The 26,446-nt window shown below is 42.3% G+C and overlaps 1 protein-coding gene across 26 annotated transcripts in view; it reads left to right on the forward strand.

The window, feature by feature from the left end:
- clasp1a (cytoplasmic linker associated protein 1a) overlaps positions 1-26,446 on the forward strand; it is an 83,993-nt gene that overhangs the window by 25,704 nt on the left and 31,843 nt on the right. For 24 of the 26 annotated variants that reach the window (XM_069154358.1, XM_069154363.1, XM_069154369.1 and 21 more), the window contains exons 3-12: positions 3,237-3,315; positions 4,290-4,393; positions 5,291-5,382; positions 5,632-5,707; positions 6,291-6,388; positions 8,194-8,264; positions 22,996-23,136; positions 23,698-23,771; positions 24,410-24,502; positions 24,616-24,761. In XM_069154358.1, the coding sequence (XP_069010459.1) occupies positions 3,237-3,315; positions 4,290-4,393; positions 5,291-5,382; positions 5,632-5,707; positions 6,291-6,388; positions 8,194-8,264; positions 22,996-23,136; positions 23,698-23,771; positions 24,410-24,502; positions 24,616-24,761 (974 nt within the window). Of the gene's footprint in view, positions 1-3,236; positions 3,316-4,289; positions 4,394-5,290; positions 5,383-5,631; positions 5,708-6,290; positions 6,389-8,193; positions 8,265-11,834; positions 12,001-12,330; positions 12,577-22,995; positions 23,137-23,697; positions 23,772-24,409; positions 24,503-24,615; positions 24,762-26,446 lie in introns of those variants that run through there. The other 2 variants (XM_069154376.1, XM_069154375.1) reach the window with 2 other exon arrangements.

A 26,446-nucleotide genomic window follows, 5' to 3' on the forward strand; every position in this document is an offset into this window, starting at 1 on the left:
CCAAAGTGGATTTAAAAACATTCAGTGAAATGAAATCAAACGATTTCAGTCTTAGCGCGTAAACCCCCCCCACCCCCCGTTTCCTCCCTGATGTCCGCACGAACATTCGGTGCCGTCCGTCCTGCTGCTGTGTGAGATCAGCACATCTCGCCCTTTGTGCGGAAGTATACCAGTGTGAGCCGGAGCAGAACCGTCCGTCCCAGGAGTAAAAGCTCACAGCGGTGAGTCAAAGCTTACAGGAATAGTTGTATTCTTACGCAATACAAAAAAAAAAAAAAAAAAAAAAAACATCTTCCCAGCCGGAGCTGAAAATGTACGTTTTGTGCTCCGTTCAAACGAATCCAGCGGCTGCTGATTGAGTCAAAGGCAAGAGACGACCTGCCTCCTTCTCAATCTGTCTGAACACACGATGTGGTGAAGATCTCATCGTTCACCGCTGCGGCTGTCGAATGTCCGAGAAACGACGATTTAATTGTCTTTTTCCGGTTCATTTTATTGCCACGATTATAATTCGATAATGCGACTTATGTTTGATTTTTGCAACTGAATCCATGACGTTAATGTTCGTCGATTGAATATCGGTGAAGCGGGCGCCCTCGAGGTGAACGGCCGGTGGCGCTCCAGTTGTTCTTCGCTGTGAATAACGGTCCGGTGACTGCGAAAGGGGCGGGGCTCGTTTGTCCCCGCCCCCCTCCTTCGCTGTGATTGGACGGCCGGTGACGGCCGACCAACGCGGCGTCAATATAAATATATATGTATATATATATATATATATTTTTTTTAAATCACAGAACGTTCAGCGCTCAGAGCCGAATAAACACTCGGCACCTCGTCACGCTGCTGGCGTTCGTTAAAACAATAAAAAAATAAATAAATAAAAAACACCTTCCTCAGCAAAATTACCCTTTGGTGGACACGGTAGGCAGCTGCAGCGGTGGCAGAATATATAATATATAAATAATAATAAAGCCGAGGTCTACGCCCAGTAGGCTGGAACGACCGCAAAATGGGCAAAGTATCGGGCAGCATCGTAGTTTTTATGGCGTTCCTTCTGCAATCAGGTAAATGAGTATTGAATGAATACAAAACGATGGGATCTTAATCCCGAGGGAGGAAGTGGCGAAGCCCCACGATGGATTTCTGCTTGCTGTTTTCCAAAATGTGCTGGTTTGTCGAAATCCGTGCATAAAAGCCGTCGCGTGTTTTAAGAGGCCGGGAAGCTTCGGGATGTCTATTTGTACTTTTCTGAATCGGAAAACAAAAAAAAAGGCACGATAACGAACGACCGCCGGCAGTTGCAACGTCCCGAACGACCCCCCCCCCCCCCCCCTGAACGCATCTTTACATTTCATCCCGACAAGTCCTTTTTTTTTTTTTTTCCACGAGAGTTAATGCACACACACACACACACACAGGGCTCAGGATGTTTCCTCTTATTTAATATTACTCAGTATTTGCTGAACTCGCAGACGTCGAACAGAAACACAGTAGAGACGAGGAGGAGGAAGAAATTAAAGCCCCGCGTGTCGGGGGAGGGGGGGGGGGGATTTGGGACTTTGGAAGGGATGATGTCTGTGAGATTTGGGTCCAGAGCCTCGAGGGGGGGTTGCGTGTGTGTGTGTGTGTTTTTGGGGGTGTCAGGATGTGTATGACAGCAGCAGAGCGTTAGCCATCTGTCCGCAAAGAGGCGGAGCCTGTCTTGCCTTCATCTTCTGGACCGGACCGTTATTAGTCGGGAGTCGTTTTTTTTTTTTTTTTTTTAAAGCCGTTGTTGTCGTGGCTCGCCTTTTTTTTTTTTTTTTTTTTTTGTGACTCAGCAGTTTTACCTTCAGGTTCGTCGCACACCCTCAGAGCTTTGAGAAAAACCTCTTGCGCCCTACCTCTTTTTTTGACGTTTCAAAGATAAGATTAGAGAGTTTCTGTTGAGTTTTTTTTTTTTTTTTTTTTTTTTTTTTTTTTTTTTTTCATACCGTTGTTAAACCCTGATCCCTCTAATGGAGTCTTTTGTTTGGGGCTCTGTCATCAGCCTAATTACTGTAATTCCCTCCAGTTGGAGAACAAAGGGGACTGAGCTGAGGATTTTAGATGCTACAGATACCCGGTACACACACACACACACACACACACACACACACACACACACACACACACACACACACACACACACAACACTACCTGCTCCTTCAGCTGGGAGAAAGTGTGGCTGATGGGATAAAACCACAGCCTGCATGGAAATAATTATACTTCGCTGTAAAAAAAAACCAAAAAAAAATATTTTTTTTTTGTGGTTTTTTTTGCTTTCTGTGAAAGTAAATGCACATAAAAATACACCAAGTGACATTAAGGCGATCGTTCCTGCCCACTGCAGTGCAATACACTGCAATAAGTCACCTTTGGCCACATCTGCTCTCCATCTTTGACAATAACATATAATTCAATAGACTCACTCTACTGGCATCACCATGACATCACCATGACATCACCATGTTCAATTACCTGACATGCACTACTGCTGTCGTTCAATTAGATTTGATTGTATTTGTATATACTGTGCTTTATTACATTTGTATATTTTAACATTTTACTACCATCCATCTAGCCATCTATTATTATGTCTGGGTTACCCTGTGGGTAGGTATGCAGAAGGCCACCAGAGGGCGGCAGAACTCAGTTATGGAGATCAGTTTTTGGTGTCCTTCACTTTTTGACATGTTAAGTGGGTTCCAAAAATTGCACCTTGTCCTGGACTGTTGTCCAGGTGATGCGTGAGTGTTGTCATGGTTGTCAGCAGGGCTGCGTTCACTACACGTTCAATGAGCTGCTCTCCGAGAGGCCTGGGTACTTATACTGTATGTGTGGACAGACGCTGCACAGTCATGGTGCCGGAGTGAACCCGTATTTAATGTCCTGTTTGAGTCCTGTGTGTGTTACAGGTCGCTGCGTTACCAGTTGCATCGGGGCAGCGTCATTCACAAACCCAGCAGAAGCTTAAAACGAACACAGGTCCCAGTTTACCCATAATGCTTTGCAACAGTGCGTTTTCGGACCCCGGCCTCAGGCTGAGCTCCTTCCTTCCTGTGGCTGTGATTTTATTTTAATTTTTTTTGTTTTTGTGTGTGTGTGTGTGTGTGGGGGGGGGTAAATTCATGATTATGATTTATATCCACGAGATGTCAGATGTGTTAATATGTTGTTTTTAAAATTGTCTTGCTGTGTCTTTATTGTGTCTCCACTAGGTGGCGCTGCTCGGCTTGGACCTCTTATCTGCCTTAGTGACAAGGTTACAGGAGCGATTCAGGGCCCAAGTGGGAACAGGTGAGATTCACTGTCTTAGTCTTTTATATGATTTATATAGGTATATATATTTTGTAATTTAACATTGACTATGAACTGTAATTTGTGTGCAAGTAAAAAGTGCATAATTTGAGTTTTACAGCAATATAATGACTGAAATACAAAAAAAAAAACAATTTTTTTTATTTTATTAGAGTATATCACGATATGAGAATTTTTTTATTTTCATAGTTAAGGCTACAAGAAAATTGAAGAAAAATAATACAACACAACAAAGAAAATAAAGGCAAAATATAAAAATACAGATTGTAAAAAATTGTAAAGAGGTATGTTTAACAGCCCTATAAGAACAGTAGTATTTCACCATGTTTTGGGTCCATATAAAAAATGTTATGCATATGTGTAGATTCAAAATGTAAATGTTCTGTAAAATATCTCACATTTTAATATAATGCAATTTCACTTAACATTTATTTTGGCATCCATTCACAGGAATTTTTGGTACTTCGTAGGAAAGAATTTGAGCCCCATCAGATTTACATCTTTCTCTTTATTTTCTTATTTTTTTTCATCTTAATGATTGAGCTACTTGAATGGAGACGGAAATTTGAAATTTACTCTTTGTTCGATAGTTTCTCTTCCTTTCTCTGTAACTAACTGATGAACAAAACAGCTTCAAAGGAATATTTTTGATATTTTTGTATTGGTTGGGTCAGATTTAAATATCATTCAGTTCACCTTTCCGACTGCTGATTGTCTTCTATTCTTAGATTTTAATACCTAAACCGTTGAAACCTTTTGTCCAGGAGTGTTTTTTGTGTGGTTTTTTTTACCTCATTCTCACCTTTTTTCCCATCCGAGTTAAAATATCGGACAAAACTATTTACAAAAAAAAAATCTGAAAACTTCAGCCGTCCGCTTGTGTTCAGGTCGTCTCCAACTCTTTCGCTCAGCTGATTGTTTTAAAGAGATGCTTCACTTGTCCTCCTCCTCAGTTCTGCCCAGCCTTATTGATCGATTGGGAGATGCCAAAGACCAAGTTCGAGACCACGACCAAACTTTGCTGCTAAAGATTATGGAACAAGCTGCCACTCCGCAGGTATCACACACACACACACACACACACACACAAGGAAAAGGTTTTAACTCCAACTGCACATCAATAGTATCCGCTAGTTGAACGATTCACTCGTGATATTTCAACTTCTGGGCAGCCGGTTCCTTTCCAGGTACCTTCTTTTGTTTACAGTGTAAAGCAGGATAAAAGTGGTGAATATATGCTGCACATGGCACATATATTTACATATATAAATGTATACAACAATGTTTACCAAAAAACACATATAATTTAATTACAATTTTAAAGAAATACTGAAATAAATATGCCTCGGCTGCTGTTTTAATTCAAAATGTTCATGCTACGATATATAATAATCATTTTGTTGAACATTTTCTGTGTACATCGTGTAGATAAACTGACCATTTGCTGTCCTATAATGTATATTATTGCAATAATTCATAACTTCTTCTAGAGCGAGATCAATAAATATATGTCAATCAATATTAGCGTATTGCAGTATACAATTATAGTAAAATGATATTCCAAGAGGTAAAGCCAAATGAAATGTAAAAGTGAACAATAAAATACATATAATTTGATTAAAAAGTAAATAAAATACTGAAATAAATATGCCTAGGCTGCCGCTTTAATCCAAAATGTTCACGCTACGATATATAATAATCATTTTTCTGAACATTTTCTGTGTACATTTGACCTCTTGTGTGATGCCTGGACATCAGTTATGAGTCTGTGTTTATTGTAATGTCTTATTTTTTGTACGTCTTTACATCATCTGGGCCGGACCACCATTTAAAAAAAAAAAGAGAAATTATATTTCTTTTAACAGGTTAAACAAAATATATAAAACACATTTTTTTTCATGGCTGTAATTTCCTGTGTGTGTGTGTGCGTGTGTGTGTGTGTGTGTTGTTGCAGTACGTGTGGGACCGCATGCTGGGAGGCTTCAAACATAAAAACAACAGGACCAGAGAAGGAGTGTGCCTTTGTCTCATCGCCACGCTGAACACGTGAGCTCGGCTTATCTTTTACCTGTTTGTCACTCGGTTCTTGTAAATGATGAAAGATTTGATTGCTATTAACGGGTCCAACTTTCTTTAATATTAAGAAGCTACCTTCTCATGCTGAAGTAAACTAACTGTAATTTGCTTTGACTGTGAAAGCAGTGGATGACTTCTTGTATGTCTCCTCCAGTTCATCTGTTCTGTTTGGGCTGATAACTATTTTTTTTTTTTTTATATATATATATATATCTTCAGATATGGAGCTCAAGGCCTGACCCTCAGTAAAATCGTTCCCCACATATGTAACCTCCTGGGGGACCCCACGAGTCAGGTAGAGCTGCTTGTTCTTCATCTGCTTTATTTCATTCCTAGGTTTAAAGTAGTAGTTTGTGGAAAAGTTGACAATAATTTCGGGGTAAATGATATGACACAAAATAATTACAGATTAATTGAGGACAGTTTTTCTAACGATTTAGGTACAAAAAATATATATTTTCTTGTTACCTACTTTTCCAAGGTGAGGATTTGCTGTAAATTGAATTATTGTTGATTAAATTAAATAACCATCTGTTGGATAGATTTCTGGTTACTTGTGTCAGTTTTTAATTTTTTTTTGTCTTTAAACTGCATAATTAATCAAACTGATAACTGGTAAATAATTGTTTCAATAACTCCTGGATCTCTTATCTGTGTGATTGTATCAGATGAGAGGAAGATTTTTATGGTGGGAAAAAAAGATTACATGCTCAAACACCCCTCCCACAGTTCTTCCCCCCCTAGCGGCAGCTGTACAGGCACTGCGACGTGTCACGGTAGATTAGATGCTTTGGAACGAGGCCCGAAGCTCAGCGAATGCGCTGCGATTGTGAAGAAGAAAGACGGGAGACATTTGTCGTTGTGTATGTGGTCGTCAGGTACGCGACGGCGCCATGAGCTGCCTGGTGGAGATCTACAGACACGTGGGCGAGAGGGTGAGGCTGGATCTCAGCAAGAAGGGCCTGCCGCAGTCACGGTACGATAACAAGCAAGCCGTCTGTCTGTCTGTCCGTCCGTCTGTCTCGGTGTCCCGTTTTCTGTTTTTGTTATTTGTTTCGCATGTCATAACGCTTCAGACTCACCACTCCCTCTAGTGGAATCTTTAAGTAGTGCAGATTGAGAGCAGAAAAATCCACCGAGATATTTACGGCTGCATGCGTTCCTCAAGGGATCGTCCTAAACGGTCCAATGATATCCTTTTCATTTCAGCCCATCTGGGGATTATATCTTAACTACTAAATTTGAATTTCTCAGCTCTCTGAATTAATTGTGAGACTGTACATTTTTGACTGATTCTTGTAAGAAATCAGCACTCGGTGTGTAAAAAAACCTTTTAAACATAAAAGACCGTTTAACCCTTCAGAACCGACTGCGTCCAAATTCCCACCTCTTCTTCTCGGTTGAATTACGAGCATTCATCACGGAGAGGCGCACGAGATATCGTACGAAACTGCACGACTTAAGCTTTCCAAAAAATAGAAATGTCTCGTCCGTGGGGCGAAACGTTGCGGAGAAAATCACCCCCAAAAAAAATCCCGATCGCTTACCATCGTACTTTACATCAAAATAAACATCAGAATTCACCCTCTCTGATGACGCCTGTTGTTTCTCTGCACGACGAAGCGCTTTCAACGAATCCGGTTTTGAAATCACAGCTGACCTCTCTAACATACGGCTGACGTTACACCCCACTTTATTTTTTTCTTTCAAATTGCTTCAACATGGTTGAGATATCTCCAGATCGTAGACAATCTCATCTACACGACGATGGGAAAAAAAAAGACATCTGTACTGACGATATTTAATGGCGAGATACGTGTGAAAACATAACAATTTCATAAAGTGTATTTTTTCCTCGATATAAAGGCTAATATAAACGATCTTTAAGTATTATCAAATTCGACGATGAAAGATCTTGATGGCCTCAACTGTCCTGAAAAAAACAAGCTATAGCATGAATGGTTAGCACCTGTAATGATTTAGATATGAGCTTAAGAGTGAAGGGAGTGAAATGACCCTGAAAACAGCCCAGTGTTCATAATAAGGAAGGTCTTTCTCTATTTTCTCAAATTTGATCTCCAGATGTGTTTTTTTTTTTCCATATGATTGATGTCGTGCTGATTTTTTTTTTTTCTCTAATCACATTTGTCTGTCAGTCAAATCTAAAATAATCTGAACCGCTTTAGATTTAGAGCTACAGTTCGACAGGTGAGGCTGAGACGGAGGTGCACTCCTTTCTCTTTATAGAATAATTGCGTTTGATGTACTTTAACGAGGCCCGTGATTTTACCAGCCGCTGAAATCAAATTGTTTTTGTTTTTTTTCTTTCTGTCGTCTCTTGTAAACAAACCTGTTTTAGAAAACGTCTGCCAGGATTTCAAAGCTCAGACTCTGCTACCTTGTCGTCCTCTTTGTCCTGTTTAACACCGGACCATATGCCTCCGCCTGCGTCCCACCATCGTCGCCCTCCCCCTCCCCCTCCCCCCGTCCCTCTCTCCGTCTCTGGCCCCCGGTGCCAGTTCCTCGTCTATGTGGCGGTTTTGGACACGGTCTATTTTGGTCTTGGCGATCCCCGCTGCTCGGAGCAGAGGGAGCGCTTCTCGCCTCAGAAGTGATGGATGGAGCAGTCAGCGGGGGCTGGGCTTCCTTTTTTTTCCCGACCCGCCACTCTCTCCGCTGCTCTCTGACACTTCGGTTCTGTTCGTGCTCTTTCTACATAATTTATCATCGCATTTTTTTAAATATATATATATATTTTTTTTCTCACTCTCTTGTTTATAGGTTGAATGTAATCTTCAGCAAATTCGATGAAGTCCAAAGATCCGGGAACATGATCTCATCCTCCGGCTCAGGTGAGTCCCTCAGTCCCTCTCACCTTCGTGTCTTCATGGGTCCCTCCCAAGGAAAATCGCCATCTTCCGATTGCAGTAATTAACGAGCAAACTCGAGAAAATTCGCCGCAAAATCGATCATTTCTGGATCGCAACAGTCACAGAGAAACGACGCAAAGTCCTGGAGGGACTTCTTTATTTTAGCAGATGCGTGTGGCTCTTTTGACGTTTTGACCCACGTGCATCCATAACAAGCATCCGCGGTTAAACATCAAGGGCACATCGTTCAGACAAATGCGGAGTGTCTTGTCGAAACTCCCCGCTGCTTATGTAATTGTCCTCCCTGCTAAAAGGAGGAAGGGGCTTTTGTTGTCATGTAAGACGTGAGGAGCGTTTGTGGATCTCTGGAGCAGCTCGGCGGTTCGTCCGTCATGTGACGCAGGAGGACATTTTAGAGTTGTGCGTGACGGCCTTCTTCATTCAGGCCCCTCATTTTTCATCGCGTGTCTTCCCGCCAGCTTTTTTCACAGTTCACAGTTCTTTTTTTTTTTTTATATCCATCATACTCCATTTGGGCGTGTCAGGTTAACTTAGGTTGTATTCTGCATGTGTTGTTACGAATGTGGAGAAAGGAATGAGGAGGGGGGGGGGGGGGGGGGGAGGCTTCATGGACAGACGGACAGCCCGGGGCTGCAAGGGGGGGTGAGTTTCCACCACGGGAGGTGGGCATCCACTGGAGCTTTCAGATGTCCCTCCGCGGAGCCAAAACAGACTTCCTGAGGCATCCGTTTGGAAATATGTGTAAATAAGACGCCACACAAACGGAGAAGAGACGGTAAAAAAGAAAAAAAAAAAAGAGAGAAAATGCAGATGGATGGAATGTTTTGAGTGTTTGCAGAGCATTGACCTCTGCTCAGGTGGAGCTGCTCTCACACACACACACACACACACACACACACACACACACACACACACACACACACACACTTACTGCTGACTCTGTCCCATTACAGCTGACCACACTGCATTTACAGGGGGAACAGCTGAGCCACGGTGAACACGGGTTAGACGTCCGCCCTCGGCTGCCACTCCACCGTTTCAATCTCACGTGGAGTGAAAACAGAGGAGACGACTTCAGTAATCGTGCCATTCACGCACAACTGCACAGCTGTGGTTATTGTCATGAATACGAGGGCCACGTTGACTTTTTACACCTGCGTCGACCGCCGGCATCACTGGGTCTTGGCACCAGCATGCTGCGTGCTTATTGCAGGGTGTGTTAGATGTTCACGCGATGAGTCGTGCGGCTTAGAGGGGGAGACTGTAACCGAAGGTTGTTTTGTGTAGTTGACACTTCCCTTCAACGCCTCACATGCAGGATATCGGTAGATAATACTCTTGACAAATGTCCCCTGAATGCATCATTTGCAGGCTATCTGTAGACGCAACAATTTACAGATGTCCCTTAAACACCTCACATGCAGGCTATCTGTAGACACTGCGATATGCAGAAATCCCCTAACTGCCTCGCAGCCTACCAGTAGACACTAAAATGTACAGATGTTCCGTAAACGCCTCACATGCAGACTATCAGTAGGCACTACAATGTACAGATATCCCCTAAACGCCTCACACGCAGGCTCTGTGAAGACGCAACGATTTACACATATCCCCTAAACACCTCACATGCTGACTGTCTATAGAAGCTACAATTTACTGATGTCCCCTAAACACACCACATGCAGGCCACCAGTAGACGCTAGAATTTACTGATATCCCCTAATCGCCTTGCATGTAAACTGTCAGAAACAACAAAATGCCTATATCCCCTCAATGCCTCGCAGGCTATCTGCAGATGCTACAATTCACCGGTGTTCCCTGAACACATCACATGTATGCTATCTATAGACGCTACAATATACAGATGTTCCCTAAACGTCTCACACGCAAGCTATCTCTAGACACTACAGTTTACAGATATCCCGTAAACGCCTCACACGCAGTCTATCAGTAGACACTACAATTTACAGATTTCTCCTAAACGCCTCACACGCAGACTACAGCTTGACCCGAGCAATGTGCGGTTGCACACAGAGAAGCCTCCAGTTACCGCAGCGAAACTCAGACTCGTGAAATAATGTTGTTCTGAAGAGGTATTTTATTTATGAGGGCGGGCTGCCCAGCAGAAGCTACGCACGACAAACACCGTGTTGGCTCCCCAACGCTGGTGAGATTGAATCCTAATCGATTGTATAGAAATTTGGTGCAGAATGACACTGCATTTTTTTTTGAAACTCGAGTATCGAAGCAATTCAAGACGGTGCCACTAAAAAGTAATAAAGTTTGGCACCCAAGCACTAATGAACACCACAGCTTTCTGTCTTATTTGACCACAGTTTAGAGGCTCCGCCGCCCAGCAAAAAGTTGCCGTCTGGTAAAAAACTGTAACTCAAAAAGAAAAAAAAAACAACGTTAAGCTGTTTCCTTATATCTATTATCTCTAATGTATTTAGTACCACATGGATCTGATGACATGCAGAACTGCAGAGTCCTTCTCTTTTATGCATGACACTCGTTATTATTGTCGTCATGAAGAGAGCTTCTCGGCCTGTAGTATAAAGTCTCTGTGTCTCTCTCTGGAGAAAACACAAGAGTCATTGGGGTTATTTCAGCTTGTGTGTTGCAAACTCATCGTGTGGAGTTCAAAGACATAGTGGAAGGGGTTGCATGATGGGAAATGTCAGGTCCAGTGATCCGTAGTCGGTGCGAAAGTCGGTAGGACATGTCGACCTCCGTGACATCTTGACAGTGCAAATCCAATAAACCACATAACGGACTCGTGATTTCATCTTTACTCCTCTTTTAGTTTAAAACAAAAGTCTGAATCTCCTCTCTGATTTACTGAAGTCTTGAGAAGGTCGTTGCTCAACACGAGTCCCGCTGACGAAAGATGGACATTTCTGACATGCGGTCCCTCCCCGTCACCCCATCTTGTTTTCATTTTCTTCCGAAGAGTTCGGTTGGTAGGACTACGACGAATGCCGTACGTAAACATGACTCATTTGTAGCAGTTACCAGATAAGTCGGTCCTGCTGTCCGACACCGTCGGCCCGCTCGGCGCGACTGTCTCTGTTTTTCACAGCTGCACTGAAATTGACTTTGGGATGACGGCTTGTTTTAATTTGAATCCATTCGCCTCACGGCTGAGACGAATGTGAGGCGCTAAATGTGGAACATGGGAGACAATTATAAAAACTCGCGTAAGAGGTGAGGGATAATAGAGTTCTGAATTTCAAGGACATCCACAAACCCATCTGAAATTTTTTTTTTAAAAATTGCTTTTTTTTTCTTTTTTTTCCCTTCGGGATTTTGCAAAGAGCTTTTAATTGTGAAGTGTTTGTAAAAAAAAAAAAGAAAGGTGCAATTCACTTGTTTTTAATGATCTGCGTATGTGGGCGGTGGATGAACGAGGTTTTTCACTGTTGTTGCTTTGCACTGGCAGGGAGGAACCAGGGGAGGGGGGGGGAGGACAGAGAGAGAGAGAGAGAGAGAGAGAGAGAGAGAGAGAGAGGTGGGGGTACAGAGATCGCTGCGGGGGAATAGATGGAAAGAGAGCAAAACAACAAAGCAGCCATTTCCGTAGCACCAGCCGAGACGTAAACAGTGGCAGAGGGAGAGGCGGAGACTGAGACTTTACCAGAGATCAGCAGCGCATCTGCGTTCCTCTCCAGCTGCAGCACCATGACAGCTGGGGAAGGTAAGACGGGGGAGGGGGGGTGAGGAGGGGTGATGGGGCGTTGGGGGGGGGGGGGGGGGGGATTCATTTCTCACATTGCTGACACATCGCTCAGATTTAAACAGCACATAGATGATCGGTGTTAGTGCACGTGGACTGAGAGCTATAATAACACTTTTAACTCTCTTATGTAATCTCTGTTCCTTTTTTTTTTTTTTTTTTTTTTTTTTTTTTTTCTGCCTGCGTACCGTGTTGTGACTCGGTCTCGCTGCGAGCCCGGTCGTGAGTGAACTGTACTTTCCGGATGCCTAAAAACTCCCGCGCGAGTTCTCTGAATGGCGTCTTGTTATTTTTTTTTTTTTTTTGCATGCCGCTTTAACGCCACATTTTGTGCGTACTTGTTTTAACCCCCGCCGCGCAAAGCGGTCTCGCCTCCAGACTCCTCTCAGCGCCTCGAGCGACGGCGTCCCGACACGTCCATCCCGGTTTCGACGTGGGTTCGAGACGAAGGGACACGAGAGTTACTGTCGATGCGAGGACTGTCTGTGATTTTGGCATCATTTGCTACGCAGTCGACCCTTTATATACGTAATCTGGGTAATTTTGAATAACTCGACCTTCAGTTTTTGTTAAAGAATTGTCATACAGTGTTACAAATGATTGATGTTTGTGGAGTTGAATAAGCGTTGTGTATTTATAATGTACTCTCTGTGTTTGATGCAGTGCGGTTGCAGGTTTTAATGAGTTCAGACTTTCTGTTTTTGCGTCATTGCCAGCATCTCTGCTTCTGCAGGGGTGAGCTGTTTGCAGAAATCAACAGCGATAGTTACTAAATGTCTTTTAAAACTCCTTTTCCTCTCTGGACTCGTTTCGTATTGAGCATCATGACTGCGTTCTGCTCCGTCTGCTGTCAGGACTCTCTGACCTTTGCTGTCTTTACCTCCAGCCTTTTCAGATTATTCTTCCAATGAGTCGCTCTCATTATAAGCCTCTCAGAATCATGCTGAAATCCCCAAATTAAAAGTGCACTGACCTCAGTGATGAGCACTTAATAAAGTTGATTGGCTGATGCAGATTTATTAGGATTACTTATTCTGAGGTGAATTTGTATAGAAAAGGACTGAACGGATAAAGGTGAGAACAGTTCTGACATAGAAATAGATTTATCGTTAGTCATGAGTTTATAACAGCGATGATGTTATGCGTCGGTCTGCAAGTATTGCACAGTACTGACGCTTTTATGAATTTATAATGAATAGTTTGGCCTGTAGAATGTCTTAAAATAGTTGAAAAAAGTTTAGTTTTAATCTACCAACAGTTCAAATCCTGAAAATATTCACCTTCGTAAAAAAGCAAATGGATAAAACAAGAACATGTTATGTATTGATCTGCATGTAGTGCCCAGTAATGACACTTAAAAGCTTTAAATCTACTGAATATTGTATTAATGAATAGTTTTCACTGTAAAATACGTTGTTTTTTTTAATCGACCAACAGTTCAAAACCCCAAAAATATTCACTTCACCTTCATGAAAATGAAAAATGTTTCACAAGGAAATGTTGCTGGAAAGAAATACTAAAATTATAAATTGATTATGAAAATATTAGCTTTTTTTTGTTGTTTTTGATCGTTGCTGTTGGAGTTAAGCAAACATAAAAAAGTAACTTCCAGTCGTGACGCTGCAACACATTTCAGATTTAATCCTCCACCAAGCGGACACGTACAGCAAAGTGCAGATTCATTGTGTTCAGACAAACAACATGAAAATATGTTACATTTTTTTAGGATTAATAAATACATTTTTCATCTTTTAAGGACTGACGGCAGCGGCGGAGCAGTAGAGAAGAGTTCAGCTCTGATTACCTGAACTGACTTAACTTGTTTTCTTTTTTTCTTTTGAAGTGGAGTTTCTGTGGCTGACGGGACGGCCCGTATCGCTGCGGGAACCATTAATTAATGAATTAATTAACCATCTTAATGAATTAAGATCGATGCATAACGCAAACCGAAGCTTCAAACGGAGGCGGTATTTATAACCGGCGAGGCGGTCGGCCTGCAGCCACGTCTGACAACAGGGAGCGCTGAGTACGGGTGGGTTCGTCTCGCTTGCAGAGGGATCGGCCAATGGCTTCTCAGCTTCTTCAACACAATCACACGCCGCCTATGTAATTGGCTTTATTCCCGAGAATTGTGGTGTGTGTGTGTGTGTGTGTGTGTGTGTGTGTGTGTGTGTGTGTGTGTGTGTGTGTGTGAGTGAGTGTGTGTGTGCTCGAGCTTCCTCCAAGCGTCCTCGATTCTGCTGTTACATAAACACTGCGGACACAGCAAGTCCGTGTTGTTGTTGTTTTTTAAAAACTGGGAGCTATACTGTACAGCTTTAATAAACTTAATGCACGTTAACACAAATTACAGGAATCACAGCGCTTTTCTTCCCCCCCCCCCCCCCCCCCCCGTCCATTGATGTCACTTTTGGGATCCATCTGGAAAAACAGAAAATGACATCTCGGAGTTGTGAAGGTATAAATGAGCTCCCGGGATTATTACACCATCAAAGGCCGATTCGTGTGTCGGCTCATGGATTTCGGGATGACGCTAGTGCCGCTGAGTCTGCGTGGGTGCTCTAGGAGTACATCTATGTCTTGTGTATGTGTGTGTGTGTGTGTGTGTGTGTGTGTGTGTGTGTGTGTGTGTGTGTGGTACAGTGAGTTGCACCATGTAGGAGATGGTTAACTCCCCCAGTGGGTGAGGAGGAAAAAAAAAAAAGGAAAGAGGGATGAATGCTGAAGAGCTAATGCTTATTGTAAGGAATCCCTTTGATCATCATGGAGAGGGAAGGCTTTGCAGGGAGATTAAAGTGCTTTCTTGTGTGTGTGTGTGTGTGTGTGTGTGTGTGTGTGTGTGTGTGTGTGTGTGTGTATCCGCTGCCATTGGCTGTTCCACATTGTGGGGGAGGTTTTGGCTTTAAAGAAACACCTCCTCTCTATATGGTAATTTATTGTTGTTTTTTTTTAATCCCCAGGCATTTTTTGTGCTATTCAAGTATGTTATTTTTAAGACGAAAATAGTTGGAATTGTTGTTTCCTGTTAGACACGCCTCATCATTTGCTATTGATACGTAGTGGTGGGCAAAGATGTTTGGCACCAAAAATAAAGAAGTATCAATGCTTTTCTCTTTGAAGGTGATAATCTGATTCCCTTTTTTTTTTTTTTTTTGAAACTCTGTGTTCAAAGTTGCCAATTTTTGATAAAAAATGTGGCAGAAAGTGCTGAATATTTTAATCCTATGCACTTTATATACATATAAAGTGCATAGGATTAAAATATAGCTAACTGATTCCCAGCACTTTCTGCCACATTTTTTATCAAAAATTGGCAACTTTGAACACAGTCTCACATCAGTCTATATATATATATATATATATATATATATATATATATATATATATATATATATATAAAGTGCATATGAAAGGCTTTGGACTATTTTTGTTTTTCTTATCATCATGAAAAGACCATTTTCGGTAAATAATGGATTGGTCCATCTCTCAAATCCACCAGTTCCTCCCGAAGACATCAAGGCGTTTTCAGACCGCAGGAACCTTTTCACGATTCTAAAAACTGTGGGAGAGAGTAACAGGGAACCTTTAAAGTTACTAGAACTACATTTTTGGGTTCTACTCCAAATAGGTACCCCCCACCCCCCCGTTACAAGAGGAACTACGGTGACGTAAGTGTACCGTGATTGGTTGAACCCATGAGTCAATGGACGACATATGACCGACCAATGAGACCAACAGTGAAGTCCCTCTGCTGACGTCGCTCCTTCGTGTTCGTACTGGCCGTGTGAATGCAAACTGCAAAAGGACCTGGAGCTTATTTAGTTCCAGCTCTCTCTTTCTCAAGAAAATCCCAAAAAGTGTTCAGTCTGAAAACGCCTGTAAAGCCCCTTTTTTTCCACTGCTCGTACCGGCTCGACTCTGCTTGGTTTTTTTTGGTTTTTTTGTGTGTGTTTTATTGGGCCGCTGTTGACGAGCCAAGATACCGTAGCAGCCGCAATCTCTTACATTCATTGTACTGCTCCATTAATGGCACCGCGGGCCAATTGAGATGGTAAACAGTGCAGCATTGTGGGTGTACTCTCTGCAGTGGAAAACAAAAATCCAGAAAAAAAAAAAAAAAACACCCGGTACCAGAAATGAGTAGAGCCGGTACCGGCGGTGGAAATCTCAGAAATGAACTCTCTCATTTTTGCCTAAAACATCTGGGCTCTGCAAGTTTTTCTTTTTTTTTATGCAAATTTTACACAGATTAGAATTAACACTGCATTTGTTTGGGACTATTTTCAGTGGCGGATTAACACCCATTTGTTGTTGTAATTGTAATTTCAGGCTGCGGGATGGTGTATGTGATCCTTTAGTACCAGCAGTGGGATGAGCGGAGGCGGGTATCCCGTTCTCCTGGAAGATCGGGAGATGCGGACGGCCATTGCTTCGGGTTTTGATAGTCAATACACAGCTGAGGAGAAGCCTATCGGAGGGCTTGATATAAGAGAGATATGTAGAGATGGAGAGAGAGAGAGAGACCAGTATGAACTGTGGCCAACCCAATGAATGACACGATTGTCCGCCTGGCTCTCTCCGCCAAATGAAATGTGCGGGCGGCCCCTCGGTCCACGTGACTCTGGGGGGGGGTCAAAGGGAGTCTTTGACGGGCACAATAAGAGACCGGGACACAGGCGAGGGGTTATCTACACCGGCCGAGCTGAACACCCCGACAAGTCGGTACAAAGAAGCCGCTTCAATACCTCACGCATACGTTTGTGAATGCATCACTCTCGCATATTTTATGCAAATCTTTGAAATTACCACAACAAAATGCCGCCAACAAAGTTTTGCTGAATAATTTGGCCTTCTAGACATTAAAGAGAAAACTTGTACTCAGTTTTTTTTACGGTACACGGTGGGTGTGTTGTTTGAAACTGGGTTTAGGAAGTCTCTGCTGCTCCCGTCTCATCATGTAATGATGCTTCCTGTTTGAGCTGCAGAATGAATCTGTTCAGGTGGATAAACACATCTCAAGTGTTACTAAAACTTTGCACAGTAATGCATATATGCAAAAAAAAAAAAAACATGCGGCGTGTTGTTTTGGATTTTTAAAGACATTTTACACCAGAATGAGATGGAAGTGTGTGAAATTGTCATTGTTTTGTCAGGAAAATTGAGTATTTAATATCAAATTCTTTCCTCCTGTTTTTCCGTAATGATAATTTGGTTGGAACTCCCATCTTCTGTTTGTTGTTACTCGGACTCTCTGCCAGTCTCTATATCCATTTTGCCTCGTTTAAAGGCTTTGGCCTTTATCTTTTTGAATACTTGTCTTTTCTCCTCTCTTTTAGTCTCTGCTCACATGCAGTGTTGGAAATATAGACTGTAGATACAAAACGTGTCATGAAAAGTGAAGCCAACTGCCGAAATCCCAAAATGTGTAACACCACCGAGGGCCACTAGGGGCTGGCTCCCCCAAAAAAAACGAAAAAAAAAAAAAAAACCTCTGGCTCCCAAATTAAAAAGCATCAACTTCTCTCCTGAAGTCAGTAAACGGTTTCCACGAGTCGGGCTTCAAAACCATCGGATGATGTCACAGCAGGTCGAAGAGAGAAATTAGAAAATTCTGGCTGATATTTTTTATTTTTTTATTCTCTGCTGTTTTATTCCTCAATGTTGATGCTGCTTGACTCTTTATGGACTTCTACCTCCATGAGGAAATCCAAAAGAAATGCATGAAGTTGATATGTGCTGCTTACTGGAAGGACAGCAGACTCTCAAGAGGATAAAATTGGCACAAACTCAGGTTCATTAGTGTAATTAGACCATCTTGTCACATCTCGTTTGACGGCGAATGACAAAACGACGGATTTCCATCGCTCGCAGCCCGAACGTTCCCACGTGTGGCAGAGCGACGGTTCACTTACACCACGAGAACCGTTTGACTGAGCTGCCTTTTGTTTTACAGTAAACATGTTTTGTGTTGTCGTTGCGAATTAATTTCTGTTTTCTCAGCAGGCTCATGAAAAAAAATAAACGTTCAGTAATTCACCCAAAATATATTTTAAAAAAAAACGTAATATTTGAGCTTTTAGGATGAGAAGAAAATACCCAACATTGACTTTAAAATGGCACAAGGCTGATTCATAATTTTTTTTTTAATGAAATCTTGCAAATATTCTGACAGGAGTATGAATCCAGCTTGGTTGTACTTGAGTTTGTTTATTTATTTATTTATCTTGGGGGGAGGGGGGGTGTAGATGAACTTGCAAGCCGCTGTTAGCCTGTCACTGACGGGAGGAAACAAGCCGGTCGACTCTCCGCCTCTGTTCCTCGTTCCTTCGGTTCGGTATGAAGTCCGAGCGCGACAGCCGGCTCGTTGTCCTCAACCAGACAACAAGCCTTCAATAATCTGTCTCTGTTCGGCTGCGATGACATCCCGCCCACACTGAACGACCTTTTTTTTTTATCTTCACTTGTAAGTCATTCATAGACTGTTGTTGGTCTTTTTTAACAAAACAACAGAACGACTGAAGTTTTTTTTTTGTTTTTGTTTTTTTTCTTCCAGTGCTGAAGCAGTCATTTATCAAGTGGAAATGTTTCCAGCTTCTCACATATGAGGATTGTTTAGTGTTTAATTTTTTTTTTTTTAAGTAATAAACATGAAGGTTTTCCTTGAAATTTATGTCTGTTTAGTCTCTATTAGCACCTGCGCTAATAGCATTTGCAATATTCCTCCTTTTAAGGAGGTGTTTCTTCTAACTCTGTGGCACCGTTTGTTTTCTGGTTGTTTGTCGTGACCCTGATTCTTGACCCGTCTCAAACCCAAACTATCTCCGTGCTCGACTCTTATTGTGGTTTTTCCTCAGACTTGTTGCGGTATCTTCCCTTTCCGCCGCCGTCCCACGTCTTGTTGTTATTGTCCAGTGTTTCCAACACTTACTGCGTCTGCGGTACTGATGTTACCGTAGAAAAACAAGTCCTGTCAAATTTTCCGAATTATGGCCACGACTTGGTCCCAAACTGTTTGTTCTCGTTCAGAGTTTTATTATTTATTATTTTGTCGTGGTTTCTTACACCCGGTATGATTTTAGTCGAGCAGAAACTCCACGTTACGTTGTAGAAAGGCGGTAACCAGCGGTGACGTCACCCGTTGGTTTGTGAACGGTCGTTACGAAGCCTCCAGTTGAGATTTTGGCCATCGTTTCTAGTTCGGAGCAGGTTTAGAGCAGGAAGTGACCATATTTGGATGAGCTGGGGGGGGAGGAGCTAGCGGTGGGTCGGACTCAATCTGATTGGAAACCTGATGATACTACGTCCCGCCCACCGTTAGCTGTAACCTGACAGCACCACATGCCTGTCAATCAAACAGACACGGCTCTTTTTTTTTTAGGGGGGTGGGGGGATTTTGGACTTCAAATTTGAGGAGAGAAGTTGAATGGGAGTCTATGGAGGCTTTTTGGAGCTCTTGTGGCTTTCGGTGGTATTGCAGCTTAAGCCACTTCGGCCTAATTTTTTAAAGCCGGAAGCTACGAACACTTTTCTCTAAAGTCTGCTGTTTTATGAGACTTTTTGATAGTGTTGATTGTTTTTTGCTGCCTTTGTCGCCATCTTTCCACCTTTCACCACGTCACACACGTCAGATAATCTGCAAAAGTACGACAGAATTACGTGTCCCACGCTGCTGTTTACCACTTTTCTTATAAAATCTGTTCCTGCCTGTCTCTCTGGCTTGTTCTCTGGCGAGGCCTGTAGTTTGCAGTTTAATGACCGGGGCCTTTTGAGGCGTCGGAGGAGGCTCCTGTCAGAACAGGTCGGACTTCATCATCAGAAGATCAGTCGGATGTGTTTTTTCAGACATAGATGAACAAAGCAGAACTTTACCGGCGGTTAAAAATCCCTCCCCGTCGAGACTTTAATGTTGAATGAGGGGAAATAAAAAACAAAGAGAGAGCCGAAAAGTGTTGCGTGACAACTTTGTTACCTTTTTGAAGTTCTCAAAATCAGAGAATACGGGTTTTATTGGGTCGACCGACCGTCAGTTGACTGATGCCAGCGAGAAGTTCTTACAGACACAGTCATATAATAAGAATATAAAATCCCTCAGCGGGCACAGGAGGCGGTGAACCATGCTCCTCCCCTGCGTGGTTGTCAAGGCGATGGTCCAAGAAAAAAAACAAGAGCGGAGTTCCCTGGTAGATATCTGACAGAACGGATTAAACGAGTAGAGGCTTTCTCGGGGGAGGTGGGGCGGAGAAAACTCGCACGGTGTAAATAAAAGACGAGACACAACACACTTCTGAGTAAAAAAAAAAAAAAGTCAGGTTTCATCATCTTGTAAGCCAGAAGGTTAAATTTCTGCTCTGTCAGCGAAAACGAGACGTCTTTATTATGACATAACGCTGATCAGCAGTCATCTGTCTCTTGTGTAACACCCGCAGACTGCTGGCTAAACCACTGCAGGCCCGGTGTGATGGATCCATTAGATTTCTCCTGAGCTCCGGGCGAGAACCAGGAGTGAGAGGTGACAGAAAAGGTTAAAGAGGGAAGTGAGCGACACCCCCCCCCCCCAACCCAACCCCCACCATCCTCCTCAATGTGTTATTATTATTTGACTCTCCCCCCACCCTTTTTTTTTTTTTTTCTGAGAACTTGACTTTGCAGAATTTTTCCTCCAAATCCCTAGTGCCTTTGGGCTTTTATTCTTTTTTTTTCTTTTTTTTTATAAAGATCACTACGAGGGGAGAGAAAATCCTCCCTTTTTATATAAATCTGTGCTTCGGGGACAGATTACCGGGGACTCTGCTGACGGATGCCAGTGCAGTTGCAGCAACTTCTGACCGCTTTGCGGTTCACGGCGCGGCCTGACACCTAGTGGACATACACGGTAGTACATCCAAGATGTCTGCATCAATAGTGTTTGGTTATTGTTTATGATTATTTTTTATGCATAATAATAAAATATATATATTAGGCCAATTTTCTCCAATTGGCTTTGCACGCGGCTGCTTCTTTTGTCAATAATACACCGAGGAGGTCGTATCCACGTGGACTCGTGGTCCGAATAAATAAAACATTGTTTTTTGTGCCGGTATGCCACTCAAGTGTATTCCCAGTGTCCACCCGTGTATGAACAGGAGTGTCAGCATTCATTTGTTGCGCGACTAACTGCAACTTTAAAGCTGTGCAAAGTGCTGCGCAACATTTTGTTGGCACAATTTAGAAATTTTGGAACCAACCACTGTTTTATTTATTATTATTTTTGTTTTTTAGATAACTCTTTAAAAAAAGAAGAAGCAGATTCAGTGGATGTACAGTGATGAGGCGCAGTTACTCCTCAGCAGAGGTCTCCTACCAGCTAACCGTTGAGTATGAGTTTGTTATTGTTTACATTAAAAAAAAAGAAAAGGGTTTCCAGCTGGTTTGGGTGGAGCTCAGCTATGTGAGTAAATGTTAAGCTGTGTTCAGAATCGCACACATATTTTCTTTTGAGTTTTAGTACGTACTTCTACTTCTTCTTCATTTTCGTTTTCTTCTTTTCCTACTTTCCACACATTCCTAACATGAATTAGCTTCACTTGTGTTTTTGTGACAATTAAAAGTCACACTGACTTTTGTTGACATCATCAAGTGGCGTGTTCTGTTATTATCTGAACTACCTCGTATGTTTGCCGTTTACAAATCGGTACGGCTGCAAGAAATTCATACACTGATACCCGCTAACATCGGGAAATTGGAGCGTCCAGCCACAGCTTGCAGGTGAGGCGTTTAGGGAACGACGGAGAATCGGAAAACCAAAGATTTTTTACCGTAATGTATAATGCAATTTTCTTTCTTTTAAAAATAGATTATTGTTGTCGTTCAGCAACCAGTTTTTACATCAAGGTATCGCTACTAAAAATTCCTGAATAGTACACGGCCCTAATAAACCTTAGTCATGTTGTTGGTGTTCAGTGAACACAGCAGACCCCTCCCTGTTCCCATCATGAGCGCCTCTTCAGTCCAGCAGCATCACCACCAGTGATGGTGCTGTGACACACACACCTCCGTACGTCGCAGCGCACACACACACACACACACACACACACACACACACACACACACACACACACACTGATAACTGAGTGTAGGCTTATGGGCCGGTTAGTCTGGCACTCTGTCAGAGGCCAGTATGCAACAGTAGGGGATTCAGAGGACACACACACACCCAGAGATGGCTGGTGAAAAGGAGAGAGCCTGTTAGAGGGTGCAGCAGAGACATGCTGAGGAAGCTGATGTGCAAGAAAATCTGCGCTCGTAAGAACCGTTCATTTTACCTCTCCTCGGTTTTCGTCTTCACGTCCTTCTGGGAATATTTTTTGTTGCTGTTGTCATCTTTGTGTCGCCGCTCTCCTCTCTCGACCTGTTGCCGTTTCTTCTCCGTCTTGTTTTGTATTTTTTAACGTGTCACGGTGATGATTTTCCAGACATTTAGGAAGCTGAGGAGCCTTTTTTTTCTTTTAATGTTCCAATTTGTCTCAGGTGATGAATGAAATGTTGACGCGCAGCTTCACTGCGAAACAACGGGCTGTCTTTACGAACACGTTCTTCTCTTTGATTAATAGTTTTAAAAATTGATTTAGGCCGCCGTGCCTCAACTGGCAGAAACCACCCAGGCCCCTCCGCCTCCCCCGCCCACCCTCCGGCTAATCCCCTGGTGTGAGTGGTCACGTTGGGCAGGTGACAGGGCGGGCCATGCATGTTACGCACGGCTGCCACGCCAGATTAATGTCAGACGGACGGATAGATAAAGGTTGAACGCACGCAGGGAGCCACGCAGAGGTCGAACAAAGCAGAGATGACTCGGTGACCACTCATTATTGAACCGTACCGGAAAGATGTCTCCTCCTGCTTACGATATCTGCCGACGCCCTGCGTGAGAGTTTCACCCAGCTCTTTCCTCATTTCCTCTTCTTCCTCCCGTGTTCACAGATAAGAACTTCGAGGATGAAGACTCCGTGGACGGAGGCCGGTCTTCCTCCTCCTCGTCCTCCAAGGTGCCCCCAGGTGGCAGGAGGACCGTGATGAGCTCCGTCAGACGACCCAGCTCGGCCACCAACCCGAAGATCACAAGTGAGGGCGGAGGGGGAGCGCGCACGGTTACAATACACACCGTCCCGTAACAGCGCAGCAACATTTATAATAGTAAATCTGTGCGCCGCTGTTACTGCGGCTTAGATTTCGATGTGGGAGAAAGCAAGACGTTCCCATTTTAACTTGAGGGTGAGAAGTGAAAAGAGTAAAGTAAAAAAAACAACTTAAATGTATATACTGTGTCAATAATACATAAAGAAAAAAGACAAACTTAAGAAAAGAGGGGGAACTAACTGCGTACATGTACAACTGACATCACAGAATTAACATATGAACATTGAACACTGGAGTATCTTAAAAACAACATTTTGGAGAATGTAAAATCTGTTCTAAATGAGGATGTAATAATGAATCCAAGATTTCCAACAGCTTTCAAAACTTTTTCCTGTTCAAGTCTTTAAACATTACTGCTGCGTTTTAAAGTCGTATTTTGTTACCGGTCTTAAAAACAAATTAAAAAAAGCTATGACTTTTCTTTCCTGTTATTAAGATCATTCTTTAAATAAGTGCTGTTGAATATGAGTTATGATGCCTTTGCAGGTAAAGAAGCCGCTGCCGGTGCTGTTGACGAAGAGGATTTCATCAAAGCCTTTGAAGACGTGCCCTCGGTGCAGGTACGTTGAGCTCAGTGTTGAAAAGACTCTTTTTTTTTTTTATTGCGGGTTGACGAGTCTAATCTTATTTATTGTCGCTATTTTTTACTCTTTGATTTATATTTTTGATGTGTTATCTTGTACCCATGTCATTGTCCTTGCTGCTGGAACTTAGAAATTTACCCCCCGGGGATCAATAAAGTAACTACCTACTAACCTATCTATCTATCTTTGTGCCCGACTTCAGTGGTTCTCAACTGGTGGTTCATGATCCCAAAGTGGGTCGTTGCGTGAAAACAAAACAAAAAGTCAAATTTTTTTATTTTTAAATCGAAAGACTTTCTGATGCTCCACTTTTATTTTGAAAGGATGTATATTTTCCGCAGTGCAGGAGGCCGTCGTCGTCATGACAAACTGCCCTCATCACATCAGCTGTCAGCTCTCATTCCAGCGTTAGTAAACAGAGTTAGGATGAGATGAGTCGGCCTTTTTTATTTAAAGGAGCGGTGCGAAGGATTTAGTGGCATCTAGTGGTGAGATTGCAGATTGCAACCAAACGGACCCCCGCTCCCCCCCCCCCCCAACTATAATAGTGTAGCACCATCATGTAATAAGTGATAAATAATAATATACCTTTCCTAATGTGTTTCTGTGCCCAGATCTACTCTAACAGAGAGATGGAGGACCAGCTGACTAAGATCAGAGAAGTGCTGTCTGATGACAAACACGACTGGGAGCACCGAGTGGTGGCGGTGAGACTCCTCTCTCTCTCTCACACACACACACACACACACACACAAATGTGATATAAGTGCATAAATTCAGAGATAATATTCCAAAACGTCTGTGTTGTTTGCGTCTCCAGCTGAAGAAGGTGCGTTCGCTCATGCTGGCCGGGGCTACGGAGTACGAAGGTTTCTCTCAGCAGCTGCGACTGCTGGAGGCGCCGCTCAAGCTGTCGGCCAAAGACCTGCGTTCCCAGGTGGTCCGAGAGGCCTGCATCACGCTGGGGTGAGAACGGGAGCACCGCACATTATAATGATAATAAATCAACTTTATTTGTATAGCACTTTTCTAAACTGCAGTTAAAAAGTGCTTCACAATGAAATAAGCCATTAAAAAAAAACAACAACAAGTGAATTCTAACAAGCCTTTAACAAATACAACGATTGTATAAAACAACCATAAAAACAAATTAAAACAGGAGCGTAAAGGAAATAAGAGTTGATCAGTAAAATCAACTAAAATCTGCAAAGGCTCTGAGATAAACTTCTGTTTTAAGAAGAGGTTTAAAAGATGTCACTGAGTCTGCAGACCTTTTATTTCATTTCTTTCATAACTGAGTCCAAATGCTTCGTCACCCTTAAGTTTTAAGACGTGTCTCCGGAACAGATAAAAGTTTTGTGTCTGAGGATCTCAGACTAACGGGAAGGCTCGTATGGAACAATCAGGTCAAGTGTCTTAAAAGTCAACAGTAAAATCTTTCCTCTTTTAGCTTCACATTACAGGAGCTTTAATCTGGAAACTTCTTGTTCGAACTATCTCGTTTCTCCTCCATAAAGAAAAAAAATAAGAAGAATATTCTAATTTGATAAAGACTCAGCAGACTTTCATCATCTGCACACTTTGGTGACTTTTGAATTTGAATGTTTCTGATAAACTAAAGGATTAAATGTGTCTTTGTGGGTTTATAATTTCTTAAAATAAATAAAAGTGTTTAAAAAAATCTTGCGAGATCAGCTTTAAAAATGTCACAAAGCTGAAACCAGGACTGATTTTCTGTGCTGAAAAGTTGACTTTTTAGACCGCCGTGGTTCTCACAGGAGAGCGAAGCTACAAAAACACAATTTTATAGAATATGATGCATTGCTGCAGATTAAACTGACCAACAGTATGTAAAAAAAGTTAAAAGCAGTAAAATGCACATTAATTCAACAGTAATACTAATCGAAGATATAACACATAACAGCATTTACTTTGTACTTTAACTACATTTTGCTGATAATGGACTTTAACTTGTAGTCGAGTATTTTTGCAGTTCAGTATTATTATGCTTTTTAATTAAGTAGAAGATCTGAATACTTGTTCCAGCATTTTTTGCCATAAATTAAAGGTCAGTTATGTATCCATGCTTAATTCATCTGAAATTGTATTTTTCAGATATAGAATGATAATCTTTTATAAAATGACATTTTTAATAAAATGTAGCTTCATCAACCCACGGCCGCTCCATCCTGAGGAAAAAAAAAAAAAAAGGATCCGCTTCCGATCATTGTGCTTCGATGTGTCCATAAAATAACTGTTGTCTTTAATAACAAATGTCATTTAAATGACAATTATTTGAACTTGGTCCAGTTGGAGGGCCGTTGTTAGGCTCCACCGGGAGGAGCCTCGCGTACCGTTAACTGGTACACGCACCAGAGTTTGGGAATCTCTGATTTGCATCACCTATGTTATCATGAGAATTTTAGCTTGTCAGAAAAACCATAACTGACTAATTAAAAAAAAAAAAAAAAAAAAAAAAAAAACCCTGTACAACCCTCATATAAATCTTTATACTGAGAAAAAAAAACTCAGTCAGTCCATTTTTCATCAATCTATCAGTCGTCCCGCCGTGACGGTCCCCAACAGCTTGGATTAGCAGCTCTGACATTAACTTGAATCTGTAACTGATTAGCTGATGCTGTGTTAGAAGT

The sequence above is a fragment of the Embiotoca jacksoni genome, unplaced genomic scaffold, assembly GCF_022577435.1.
Source record: "Embiotoca jacksoni isolate LCO1_2020_lvr unplaced genomic scaffold, fEmbJac1.0.p SCAF_2, whole genome shotgun sequence".
NCBI lineage: Eukaryota > Metazoa > Chordata > Actinopteri > Embiotocidae > Embiotoca > Embiotoca jacksoni.